At 34.1% G+C, this 14,685-nt stretch overlaps 1 protein-coding gene across 1 annotated transcript; it reads left to right on the top strand.

Moving 5' to 3' along the window:
- Positions 1-3,873: 3,873 nt before the first annotated feature.
- LOC149966653 (uncharacterized) lies at positions 3,874-14,244 on the top strand. Its single transcript, XM_090167563.1, has 3 exons — positions 3,874-3,951; positions 4,962-5,202; positions 13,640-14,244. Exons 1-3 carry the CDS (start codon positions 3,949-3,951, stop codon positions 14,242-14,244), a joined length of 849 nt encoding a protein of 282 aa, XP_090023689.1. The 5' UTR covers positions 3,874-3,948.
- Positions 14,245-14,685: the final 441 nt, after the last annotated feature.

Below are 14,685 nucleotides of genomic sequence, written 5' to 3'. Positions count from 1 at the left end.
CAACTAAAGAATATTTATCGAATTTGAGTAGTTACGAACTAAATTTGAACTTAATTTTAAATCAAATTGACAAAGTGATTCTCATAGGTTAACAAAACATTTATGAGATCCTTCAAATAACATATTGCCAAGCTATTTGATATGGAGTACGTTTCAATTAAGTAAGAGAACATATTGGTTCTGGTAAAATTATCCAAGGATAATTTATTCAAATAAATGACCTGATAATAAATTGTGACTATGGCCTCAAAAGAGCGTAATCGACTATTAAGGTTTCCCAAGCGAATTGGTTTAGCTATCTCATTTAAGTTTCAATAATTTGGGAAAATATTATTATTTTTCGGACAAAGTCACGCTCATTCATACATTTAGGAAATTTGAAGAAAATTATCGATCTAAACCATTTTGCACAGAAAAGCAGTTTGTTATACTTGATCGTTGAAAATTTTCGTTTGACTTTTTCCTTTTAATTATTTGCTTCCTATAATCAATACAACAACAGCCGTTTGGTACGTGTATCGGTATTTTACTTTCTCTGTTTATTATTCCAAAACAATCTGTTATTTTCCTGATTGATACATGTACACTGTACAGAGCGTGTATATTTATCGCAGTAAACGTCGTCACAACAAACATAAAACCTAAGTGGGAAGCTGAGACTAGAACCACTCCAATCCCAAAGGAAACGGGCGAGGGGTCGGACATTCAGAAAAATCCCGAACGCTCTGCGAAAAATTCAGAAAAGATTTTGTAATTGTTAAAAAATCCACAAAATACTTGGAAAAATCCACATATCAACAGAAAAATCGAAAATCAACGAAAAATTTCTCAAATAATATTTGATTTTTTAAAAATCCAGGATTTTTCACAAATCCACAAAATCCACGGGAAAATCCAAAAAATCCCCAAAATGCAAAAGAAAAATCCATAAATCAACAAAATCCACAAAATCCAAGATCTAAATCCGCAAATCCACAAAATCCAAGAGAAAAATCCACAAATTCAATACAAAATCCCCAAATCCAGTGAAAAATCCAAAAAATTAACTGGACTTGCAAATCCCGTACGTTTTTTAATGAATGTCCAACCCCTCGGGAACGGGCAAGCTAGAAAGCTGCCATTAGGGTGAAATCGGGCTATCCGCGCCATCTGATGAGCGCGTTAAACATGGTTACGGTGGAAATTTTGAAGGTTGCTAGCCCCTGCGCACGACGTAACTTTTGTGGTGTCGTTTTTCGCGTCTATAAGCATAACCGTCGAAAATGAAAAAAAAATAAAATGTGGCTCTGTACTAACCGATTTCGGAAATAAAATGGTCATTTCGTTAGTATGTAATATAATTGGAATTATTCTATACTAATCACGAAATATAAGTGTTATCATTTTCAGCGAACTTAAAGACCGAGGCGTGCGTGAGAACTAATGAATCGAATAATAAATTCTACTAGCAGTAGGACAAAATAGAAGTTTATCCACTGTAGTATAGTTTATAGTGGATAGTATAAAAACAAGATGAGCAGAGACTGGATAAAATAGAGTACACAAACAAATTTAATTATTGTGATAAATGTGTATATATCTTTTGAAGTTCGATCGCTGTCGCATTCTAGTTTTTTGCAGGTTATTCTACGGAAACTACTCTACAATACAACGTTGCAAAGTATTGCTACAACGTGCGATGTTTTGGAAAATCGCCTTTTGAAAAAGCCTTATTTTGGTTAAAATTGTAGCTTTGAGTGCTTATTACAAAGCTTCTGTTCAACCAAATTTATTGAAATTTAAAATTTACGTTCAACTTAAGTCTATACATTCAATGAAAAAAGTAATTTACCGAAATTCCGAGAGGGGAACGTTCAGCCCTCTGGTGGCAGTTACAAGAATATAAGTTATATATTCGTATAGAGCTAATCAATCTGATCAAAAATATATACACATTTAATATATTTTATTCATATTTAAATTTGTCCCAAAAAAGTCCATTTCGAAACACTGTGTAATGGCGGCCTTCTAGCTGGTATATCTCTCCTCAATCCGATCGTGGGTCTAGTCTAATTTCTATTTCGATGGTAAATACGGTGATTGTTGAGATCTAGGGCATCCGTACGTATGGGACTTATGTAAAATATGAAAATTAACTTGCAGTCTTAATCGTACCAAAAATGTATTCAGGTATGGCAGAAACGTATTACCTATGGCTACCAATAGGATTTCGGGCGAAATTGAAGACGCGAATAACGAACAAAAAAACACATATTTTTAATAATATTTTCCATTTTATTGCAAAATATTTAAAAATAATATTTTGTAATATAATGCTTTAAATATTTGCCGTAATGTTTTACCTTTAAGAATTTTTATAAACATATTTATCAGATGGAAATGTTTTTAATTTAAAATCCCTTTCTTAAAATTTCAGCCTTGAATAGGAAAAGAAAACGGACAAAAATGTGATATAATAAAGAAATAAACGTGTGCATTCTGATTCTTGTATTTCGGGGACTCTTTTTTAAATAGTTGATAAATGAAAGCCCATATTAGGAATGTTCGGATGATGTGTTCTTATCATCGAAGGCTTTTCTGTAAAAAGCAAAACTGACAAAAAATGGCAATGCACATATGGAGAAGGGGCGGACATCGAAATATCGATTGTGTAAATTCAATTTTGAGTATGTTATGCTATATCCGGGTTTTCAGTCAAATCCTAAACTTAATGCTTAAGCGGACGTAAAATACTTGTTTTTTTTTGGTGTCGAAGACTTAAATTGGCCCCATCGACCGTATGTTAAAAATCACTAATGTCGGCAGTACAGACCACGACGATTTTGAAATTGTCCAATACTACCGATAGTTTTATAATTCGATATCGGCCTTTTCTGCACACGCTCATTGTCATTTTTGACGGATTATGATTTTTTTTGTGATTTTTGTTTTTTTCCTGGGTAAAAATTTAAAAGAAAAAAATATATTTCATCTACGAGTTCGTCTGCATTTCTTGAGAGGGCAAATATTATAGTGTCTGAACCTGATTTAAAATCATCAATTCTTCTGTTACACTGTTGTTATTAGCTTGTGCAGTTTTATGTTAAAACTATTACTAGTATTGGTAGACTAAAGCGTAATAGTTTTTGCTTAGGGTATATTTAAGTAAAATGGTTAATAAAAAGAAACTAAGTTAAATGATTAAGTAATTTGCAACTTATTTGTAAATGAATTACTATTAAACAATTTATTTGATTATAAATAGACAAAGTTATAATCAATTTATTTGATACATTATTTAACGGACTAAACCTTTTGTGTCTGCCAAAATTTTAAAATTAAGCGTGAATTGAAGCTATTAGAAGTAAGCTTTCCACTGGGTCGGGTTTAAACTTACATTGTTGGTAGAAGTGGACATGTATTTTTAAAATTACAGCATTTTTAATTTTATTAAAAATATTCCAATATTCTAAATTTTATATAATACTTTACCACTATATTAATTTTCTAGGAAAAAAAAATTGGAAAACACTCCTTAAATATATTTTCCAAGCCAATTAACATAAAAGGGAAAATTATTACAAATCTAGAAAAGTGAAAGATAAACGAACTAAATTGGTTTTATTTTATTTATCTTACACTCTTAAGGCTCAATTTGACGAAAGCCGTTTTAAAATAAATACATTTATATCTGATATAAATGGATGACAGATATTTTAGACCACTGTCAAAATATAATCAAATAAAATTTTATATTTCTTTAAAATATTTAAAAAAAACCTTCAAGGCTTCAATGATTATAGTTTTCTTAAAACATAGGCTGGTATACAGCAAAATAGCAAGGGTTTATCGGACTTCATTTAAAACTTCTTTTAATTTGCAGATTTCTTTTGGATAAGTGATTGCGTATCACTTCTAGTCATTTGCAGATCATTCCCTTCTAAATATCAGATTTTTTTGCGTCACATTATGGTAAGTGATTGAATTTTTTGAACAACGTCTTGTAATTTTCTGACCACTAAGTTCCACTTCGGATCACTAACATTCATTTTCAGTAATTTTACTATGACTTACCGCAACACATATACACATTACGATAGCTTTTCCGCAACTTTGATTTTCAAGCTATTTTCTATAATTTTGAAGCCATTTCTCTTTATTTTAAGGCACTTCTGCTTAACAATAATTCAAGTACAAATTGCCTATTATAAGACAGGTTTAGCAAACGTGTACGAAGAAATTTAGGATTGTCTACCATAGATGTAGTTACTTTTTTAGACTCCATTCAAAACTTTCCTAATAAATTTTATCATCTTATTCCTCAAATATAAATTCATAAAATATTTGGAATACCCTTCTGAAAAAAAAATATTATAATATTTCTCAAATTCATTAGGTTAACCGTAGAAATAGGAAGATGGGTTGAAATCTACCTATTTGCAAACGTGTGCCTTTATAAAGAGTAGTTTTGAAGAATTTTCACACTGATCACTCTTTTTCGATCTCGACAATAATACATTTCAACTTGAGAAACAGTGGGCTGCCTTATTTTGTGGTTTCAGTCAATAGAAATACCAAAACTTTATAAGTTTGGGCAATCCGTTAACAAATGTAAAATAAATTTCATTAGGAATACCCAACATGTAAATAATAAGTACCTTTATTTTTGAATAATTTAATAATTTAAATCGAAACAAGTCTAATAAGGCAAAATCCAAAAAATATTAAATATGATGCTAAATCCTAAAATGTCGAATCAGCTGGTACTATTTACTTATTTAAAAAAGAAACTACTATTAAGTTAAAAAAATATTATTTGGCACTGAAAACGTTTCACCTCCGAAATCGACATGTGAACTCTCTCTCTGGTCGCTCTCATAAAATATTTTAAATTATAAATGGAAAGTTTCCTGGGAGCGTTAATGAAATTAGCTATATAATAAGCTACTGTTATTAAAAATGTTGGTATTTATTATTTATAGAACTACTCGATAAATACGCAAAGTTTGACACAACGACCAACGCCGAATTACAACTCTATATCTGAATCTCTGGAAGTGAACGATGCAAATGATCGAGATAGGCAACTAACCACCGCAGAGAATAACACGGCCACTTATAAATCCGGTGTGAGTTTCAAAGGAATTGCCCTTGGAACATTAAGTGGAATCATGTACTGTCTCACGTCCGTTTTTGTGACTGAAGAAAAAACTATGTACGCAGGTACGAAACAGTTTCGTTAATTTATGACCGTTGTAATGTTTCCGAAGACTAATTTTTCCTTAAATTTCAAATCTTAACACTACATTTTTTCGTAAAATAACAACTTAAAACTTTTAAAATAATCAAAAAGATTCTATCATTGTTTGAATAAAAGAGGCAATTGTTAAACCGAAAATCAAAACGTTGCCAATGTCCAGCCGCCATCCAGGACCGGACTGACTCAGGTGGGTAAGCGGCGTTCGCCGGTCAGATCGGTGCCAACTTAAACTGAGGGCCGAAGAGGAAAAATTTGGCTTTAATGGGAAATGGGGCCAACGTAATTGCATGGCCGGTGGGGCCAGTTCATAGCCAGTCCGGCCCTTCTATTCGCGTGTCTGGCTGGTCTTGCTGATTTTGCTTTCGATTTCTCCACATTTTTTGGACGAAGCCTATTTCCTAGAATAGTGGTAGATGTCCCTGACGCTTACACAACGATTCTTTGGAATTCGACAAATAGGGGCTTCAATAAAGTCCTCTCCGACTATGCTGCTCTTCTCGCAAACTGATTAATCTTGGCACTATCATCTAAACCATTAAGAAATAATTTGTTACGCATGCCCAGTCGCTGAAGCAGAAACTCTTCATCAGGGATGCCCAAACGGAAACCTCGACAATAAAAACTTTAATAAACATTCATTCTCGCCTTAAATATTACGTCATTAACAAAAACCAGTTGGTACAACCTTATAGCTTTAGTGTAGCTTTTTCAAAATAAATTACACATTAAGTGTATAAAAAAATACGTTTTGCATACAATCAAAAATAGGATATTTAAGACCTACTAGATACCAAAAAAAAACATTGGTTTTCGCGAAACGAGACACAATTTTCATTTAGTTTTTAAAGTCATGTCTTCGGTTTTTAAAATTATTCTAACAAGTTATTCAGTAAAAAAGCCACGTTATTCATTGGAACAGCGCGCGTTTAGTTATTTTTTGGTGAAGGCAATTGGAGAGTTAGTTAATTATTAAGAAGGTCAAACCTAATCAAAGACCATATCAACGCACTGCCCTCCCGAGTTTTTTTGTGACTTTGAAATTGATGGTAATGTCAATCCGAGGTCCGAGGATCGGGTTATCATCTCAACAACATGAAGATATCGTTTTAGCCTACTTTGCTGCTTACCCTCGAGTAAGCGTCAGGACCTTAGCAACGACTTTGGATTGTCAAGGAGATATGTCTGGAGAGTTATTGACCACCACCACTTCCATCCTTCCCGAGCAGCCCTACATTAAGCACTACTTAAAGATTTGAATTTTGCCACTGGTTTCTGAACATGGCCCACGATTATACGAAATTCCTATCTTTTAAGGGTTTAATATAGATCTCCAACTCAACACAACTGAATGGGAATACTGACTCGAACTCAAAGTTATCTTTTACCTGACTTTAAATTTTAGCTTCTTTGGCCATTAAAAGATGGAACCACGCTCTAGTAAAATAATTTTTTCAAAGACCTGGTTGGATTCATTGCCATCTCGAATCAGAAGGGCCTTATCATAATGCAGATGGAAAAGATAAAGCGGACAGTTGCTCTTATATCTTTTGTTTAATGTTAAACAAAACAATTATGATTTGATGACTGATGAATCTAGTAGGTCTTGAATGTCTAATTGTTTGATTGAAAGAAAAACTTCTTCTTTGGTACACTGAACATTGTTAGGCTTATAATGAAATTCTTCCGCAAAAGCTACTTTAGGTAGTACCAAATTGTTATTGTCCAAGACGTAATATTTAAAGGAAAACTGATCTTTTTCGAAAGAATAAATGTTCTTTCTATTTTCGAGAAAACGCCCTACAACTTTATCATTAAAATAAATAGTCTGGCACGTTTCGATGAAAAAAATCACTACGAAACTTAAAATATACAAATTAAAAGTTGCCCTTGCCAGTAAATATATCCTGAAAATCTCAACTCTATACTTATGAGTGGATAGTTTTTGTATATAGTTATTGATAGAATATATATAAAACGTGAATATATGTTGATTTAGCAAACTTGTTGAACTCGCATCTAACTGTAGCTAAGAAAAATAAAAAATAATTATCTCAATCGTCTTAAGATCATATTTTTGATTTTGAAGTGTACTCAAAATATCCCCCCACACGCTGTACGAAGAGACCCGAAATTCCAAGCCTAAAGTTACCTTAAAGGGATAATGAAATGCCTAAGGAACCTATAATTTAACGATTTATAATACAAAAAAGTTTGAAAATGGTCATCTCAATTTCTTATCGATAAAATTCAATTGTTAATTAAATCAAAACTTTCGAAAAAACGGGCCTTTGCGATTTAGACCTCGTACAACTATATTTGCCGTGATATCCGGTAAGCAACAGACAACCAATTACCGCGCCGCGAAGCTAACACGTGAAACTCTCGGCCAATGAGAGAGCGCATCTCTTTCGGAAATTATCGGGAGTTTGGTAGGCGAGAAAAGTCGTCTACATAAATTTCTCTTTATTTTAATAACGACAATAGAAGTTTTTATCACAATTATTGGAATTGTTAATTTCGTGTTTTGCACTATTACCATAGCAGTTTCATATTCAGTTCTTCGAAATAATTTTAATAATATTTACACAAAAATTTTTGAACATTTGTTTCAGGTTTAACTTAATTTGGAAGCTGCCTGGTGGATATAAATGCACCGTTTTTAACTGTGACAATACTCGCCACTATACTATCGATAAGGGTATAAAGTATTATTATTTTCCAAAGAATGTTCAAATTAAAAGCCAGGGGCTTAAGAGACTGGGGAGATAGGACGATTGGATTTGACCCTTTAGCTTAGCAGTATGTTCAACAACATCTTAAGCGTGGCGCAGTACCAAGTGTATTAAATAAAGTACTAAGCGTTACTAGTGGTGAACCAAGCTCTGATGCTGTTTCTGCTACCCCTTGCAACTGCTTTCGGAAAATCGTAAAAATATATTTTTTAAACAACGTATCGTATCGGTTGGGATAACGAGTACGGTTCGGAAATTATTCCTAGCCCTTTCTCAAGGCGGGGGAAGATGGTGAAAAATTGCGAGTCATTGCCTTATCGTGGGGTGAATTAAATCCGAGAGAGGGGGTTACATACAAGGGAAAGAAAAATAAAAAAGGGAGATTCGAATTCAGAATGGAAACCCTTTGTTTTTAATCAATCACAAAATCTTACTATAACACTTATTTATAAAACACTTGATACAAAATAAAAAATGAGGGGGAACTGAGGGAATAATTCTATTTTCCTCTACTGATGGTTAGGCCATCTCAACTATGGTTATCTTAGCTTTTCAAAATAAGCGGGGAATCTAAACACAAAATATACACTATTTGACCTTAAATTTGTTAATGAAATTATCACTTACGGTTTTCTATGGGATTAGCGCCGGTGTATATAACCTCAGCCATCTTGGGCTTAAAATAACCAGGGGACAGAAATATATGTACACTTACACTAAAAATAAACACTATAATTAAAATGCTACAATTAAAAGTTCTACAAAAAAACAATGGCAAATAATTAACTCAAAGATGATAAAAGCGAGGGTAAAGCACGAACGAAAAATGTAATCCTAACTATATAAATACACGAAACGGAATGAGCTCTCAACTCGAGGGGACGGACCCGTGTTTAACCTTTCTCCGAACAATAGCGAGGGTTTATCCCTTCTTTCTAAGAATTATTCTCGTACGTTTCACTGGCTACTTCAAATTTCGACCCTGGGTACAATGGTGGGGGAGGGGTATGATAATTTTCTACTTATCACGTTTACGGGTTTTCGCGTTCCTCGGTTTACGCAAGATGCACGACTCACGCACTTCACAGAACGGGACGTCTTTGGGGGTTGCTTGTTTACGCATTTATTCTTTTCTCTGTTCTCTTTCTCTCTTTATTACTCGTCTACGGTAAGACTTCTTACAAGCTGACGATGGGGTAGGTAATTCGGGTGTCGGTCTGAAATGTCCTGCTAGGTGAGGGAATCGGTCTCTTCCTTCTGGGTTTCTTCTCTAGGGACGGCTAGATTTTGGGTGATTAACAGTTGATTTGAGGGTGTTGAGGGCATTTTTTCCCGGAGTAACAGCAGTTTGGACCATGATCTTCTGGTCGGAATACTCTGGAAGGATCTGATTTAGCTGGTTGGATATCAGAGTCTCATTCACGACTTTATGCGAGGGTTTTCCTTTATTTTAAGTTAAGTTAATTGGGATATCCCAGCGCGACTTAATCGCGCATTCTTTTATAGTTCTTCCGCCAAGGTCTGTCTCTTTCCCTAGAAATCCAATTCTTCTGACCCTTGAGGATCAGAAGTATGTCCCAATTCGCTCTTGATAATCAGAATTCTGTCTTTTTGCGAACCTACACGTCCATTTTATATCTAGTCCATGTAGTCTATATACCTTTGGTATGGTATTTACGAAGTCAGAAATTGTTGACGAGTATTTAAGGTGAGTTGGTGGAGTGCTTAGAACTTACGCCCCGCAGCAAGAGGAGTCGAATTCAATCCCAGCTCGTGGCACTGGGTGAAAACTCGGAACAACTCCTTCCTGGCTGAGTTTGCAAGTTCTCTCCCCTCTGGTTTAAGGGGTTTCCCCCCGAACTCTTCCGTTTCCCCTTCCATATAAACTTATAGAGTTTAATGGTAATAGTTTAGGGAGCTGTTGACTCGCGTTGTAACTCGGCCACCCGAATTAATGGCTTCAAAAGTTGCTTGATGACTTTGGCCTAAGGTGGTGCCTCGGGTATTAGCCAAGCTGATAATTATTATTAAAATCTCGGTATCGAAGATATTTAAATTCTGTTTACTCTCCCGATTCTTCTGGAAATGTCTCTCTTATTTTATTTACCCGCTACTTGGAATATGAGTTCTTATTTTGTTGCCCAATTTCAAGCGTGCAACATAAATAGAATTGCAATACGCAACATATCGATATTTCCTATTCAAACCTCAAAAATTTAAATTTCATAAAACAAAATTTTATCACTCACAAACTTACTCAAGAATGTTAAAATCATTCCTATCGATTTTATAAATCTTCGGAAAGGTTTGTTTACAAGGCCAAAAGCTTTTTCTCTGATACTTCTATTCTTGGCTCAAACATATAGGGTTGAGATCCTGAAGTTTGCTCATCCATATTAAAATACAAATTTAAGAAACCACGAAATATAAAACGTGTCTTGTCTTGATGAAAATAAAGTGCAATTTCTGCGTTTTGACGATTTCCCTCGCCTTTTAAACACCCAATAATTTACCAAAGAGATGCGCTCTCTCATTGGCTGATAGTTTCAAGTGTTAGCTTTGCGGTATTTGGTAGTCTGTTGCTTACCTGGGTTGGCAACAAATACAGTTTTAAGAAGTCTAAATCGCAAAGGCCCGTTTTTCAAAGGTTTTCAATTAACTAAAAATGGAATTTAATCGGTAAAAAATTGAAATTATCGTTGTCGAACTTTTTTGGATTAGAAATCGATATATTATAGGTTCTTTGGGCATTTCATTGTACCTTTAAGGTGACTTATGATTTTATTTCGATTAACCGGATGATTTAACTGCGGGTTCTCACGTCTAATGGAAAATAAAAAAATTCATCCTTCGTTCATAGTTCAAACTGTTGCTATAAGTACATGAAGTGTGCTCTGGTCAAGTCACTATGGTTTAGATTGTTTTCATTTGTGTTTATAAAAATCCCAAAAAAAATATAAATATAGACGGTACTTACAGATATCAGAAATTTTTACCTAGTAAAGCACATTCTGACAACTGTTTTCCGAAATTTCGACGTGTAAAGAACGAGTTATACATCAAAACCTATACACTTTTGTTTTAAAAATCTATTTAAAAGCCGGCTATTTAAAAAGGATTGTGCTATTAGGGATTGAGACTGACGAGAATTTTTGTAAAAACTGACTTCAGCTTATTATCTAGTTAATTCATGAAGTAATTTATAATTCATTTTAAAGAAAATTAAATTATGGTGTCCATGTTTTCAACAGGAGAATTATTGCTAATCAGGAGCTTATTCAGTTTCTTTTTATCGATTCCGTGGTGCGTTTTGACTGGAGAAAAGCTATACCATCGGAACTCAGCGTCGGTTCTGTTTTTATCAGGGGTGACTTTCTCGTTCTCAGTATACTTCCGTTACGAGGCTTACGAAAATCTTCCGTTGGCGAAAGCAAATGCCATCGTTTTCTGTTCTCCAGTTGTAGTATCGCTTTTAGCAATAATGTTTCTCAAAGGTAAGTTGACATTCTGAATTCAAATGACGTTTTGCACTTTTTCTGTAAATATAGGTTTTCATAAAAAAGTGGTTCTACAGGTTAATGTTTTTTAATTTAAATAATTTTTACAATAAAAAACGGGCCCGGAAATTACGAAATCATGCATACCAAGAAATTGAAGTTTTACTTTTGATCGCGACGCTGAATTTATGTTTCGAATTTTTTGTAAGGAAAAACTGGTTTGTTATTCAGATAGCTGCATTGCAGCTTAGTGGAGCTCAAGCTCCCCCATCACAAGATAATCCGTATTAAAGCTAGATAATAGATTATGAACCAACGAGGAAAAAGGAAAACTACTCATAAGCGGTAATGAATCTTTCAATCATAAAGTGGGTGAGAGACAAACTAATGGTTATAGTGCAGGTACATTATAACGTCACTTTAGTGCATACTTTAATTAATAGAAATAGACAGACTGCACTATTCACAAGTCCGTGGTTTAGTTCCATTGTGCAGGCAATAACTAAATAAAATAGGCATTTAAGGTTATCCAAGGCCGGACACTACAAATACTTTTAGTTAACCACAACACCAACTGTATGTTTTGCTTTAATGAAGAAAATTGAGTTTAACAAAAAAAAAACAATCCATCAAATTTTATAACATTTAGTGCAGTACAGTCGGTGAGAAAAGTTTCTGAACACATTATTTTTCGTCATATTTCCGTTACTAGATTTCTTATAAGAAAGTGCAAAACCTCCTCTAAATGGTCCGTGTAAGCTCAATCAATATCATTAAAAACACAGTCTTTTAAAAATGTTTACTAAAAATATAATTTTTCTTTACCACATGAGTTTAACTCAGATATCCCGTTATCCGATCGTCTCAAATCTTAGTGCATTAATTTCATCCTTTTTCCCTGAAAAAATCTAATTTCACCTAATACCGTTAAGCCATTTGAAAGATATGAACGAAACTATCTGGTTTGAAAAAGGCACATTTTGCAACCTTGGATTTAGGGTCGAAATGTCCTAGGGGTAAAAGGGTCGGCCGACTACAAAACTTCTAATCTTTACCGACTTTTAATAGACTTAAGAACCGACTCAAAAACGACGTCGGGCCGACTTTATATTAATGCTTATTTCCGACCCAAAACTGATTTATCAAATATTGTAAAATTACATCACCTCATCGTTGGCTTGGGTGAATAAAGTCGTAACTCTAACTTACGTCGTTATTAAGTTAGAGTTACGACTTTATTAAACCAAGCCAACCATATATATGAAATAGGAAAAAAACTTAATATCGAATACAATAATTAGATGTAAGGTCTATTTTAAGTCGGATAATGGTTGGCATATCGACCATAAATAGTTCCAAAAAATGACCTAGGGCTTCGGTGACGAAAAACGTTCAGACGTTTTTAAGTCGGCATTTGGTCGTCGACTATAAAACAACCTTTCGACCGGACCCCGACCCTAAAACGACTTTATGTGCTACAGGGGCTTCTCCAATTATTCTGAAATTTGACGTTCACTTTTAAATTTAGTATATTCAGCTGGCTTCTTTCTCAATTCATGAATTTCCATTTTCACTTTGAAAATAGCCTTTGATTGTATTCTGGTTGATATCATCGTCCTCTGTCTGCTTTGCTGCACTATAACCGAAACTTGAATTACCGTATCATCGCTGATTATAGAATATATCTTAGTTTAATATTGCCAAAGAATTACTGGTGCTCTATTAATTTTACGTTTATAGCGTTTATAGTTTTCTAATAATAATCTTCTAAGTTTTGTTCGATTAGGTACTGTTGATGGACTTAAAATAATTATTTTGGTGTTGAGAATGTTTCTTCTAATTTTCATTCTCAGGTGTGAGATAAATACTGGAAAAATAAACACTATAGCTCTCATAACAAAAATAAACAATTTGTTTTTGTAAGAAATGTCACCGTTAGTACAGGTTTTGATTAATCTTGGCGACTATGTCAAAATATATTCCTACAAAAACCCACTTTATATATAAATTAATTTCAAACTTGCCTTTGAAAACCGAATATTTTTCCCTCTTGTAACGGTTTTAAGCGAAAAGCACACGAGAGCGATGTTTTTTAGGAGAACTTCGTATTTTCAATTAATTAGGATTATGTATTTTCCTTTTTATTGATTTTAAATTTTATTTCTTTTCAGAAAAGATGACAAGACCCCTTTTCGTGTCGTTGGTTCTATCGACACTCGGCTTGATTGTTATAACTAAAGTACCTCTGATGATTTTCCAAAAAGAAGTTGACGACTTTTCCACAAAGAGTGAAATTTTTGGCCTTATCTCAGCTCTCTCTACTATGGTGATCAATTCTGTATTCGCCATTACTTTGTCCAAACTGAAACAGTACACTAGCGCCCCGTTACTATTCCATAGCTCTATAATTGGTGTTGTAATAGGAACAATAATGACGGCAGTTTCAGGAAGAGCCTCGATTCCCGACCCCTCCAAGTTGGAAAACGTCTATAGTATTTTAATGGGCGTGTGCAGTTTCCTGGCGTTAACGTTCCAAGCCGCGGCGCTCCATCTGGAGAGCGCCGGACCAGCGGTCATCGCGAGAACCGTCCCGGATATATTGCTCTCGTTCATCTTTCAAATAGCCCTCTTTCACGATCCGGCGGATTCTTACACCATATCAGGCGCCGCGTTGATTACAGTCAGCGGAATCGTTCTCGGCTTTTGTAAGTGGCTGAGTCTTCAATCGCCACAATCCTGTTGGTTTAAAACTTTCTCTTTCATGAAGTTAATATGACCTCAAAATAAAAATATGTAAAATATGAAAAAAATTTTATTGGTTGTTTTAAAAATGCGCTTTTTGAGTGTTTAGAGTTCGCTCCACAGCTTTCAATTGAAATAGCATGTTCACCTTATGAAAAATAATTTAATTGCTTGTATCAGTTTTCTAAACCCATGCGTTGAGAGGAAAATCATTTGAAATGAAATTGCTGGTGATTCCTTTTAAGTGATCCGTACTTCCAACGCATAGGTTAGTAAAATGTCCTATCTAAAACGATAGTTAAATCTTTTAAAGTTTATTACGAAATGGAAACACATCGGATCATTTTACAATACCAAACTAGAATTTAGTGCAATATTTAAATAAGACCAAAATAAAAATTAAATTAAACAGTTCAAATATCGTAATAAAAAATATATATATAAACAACAATATCAACAGTAACAGCAGCAGCGC

Source organism: Leiobunum rupestre, chromosome 1, assembly GCF_980474605.1.
Source record: "Leiobunum rupestre chromosome 1, qqLeiRupe1.1.hap1, whole genome shotgun sequence".
NCBI classification, from domain to species: Eukaryota; Metazoa; Arthropoda; class Arachnida; order Opiliones; family Sclerosomatidae; genus Leiobunum; species Leiobunum rupestre.
This window is presented reverse-complemented; position numbering and strand designations above follow the sequence as displayed.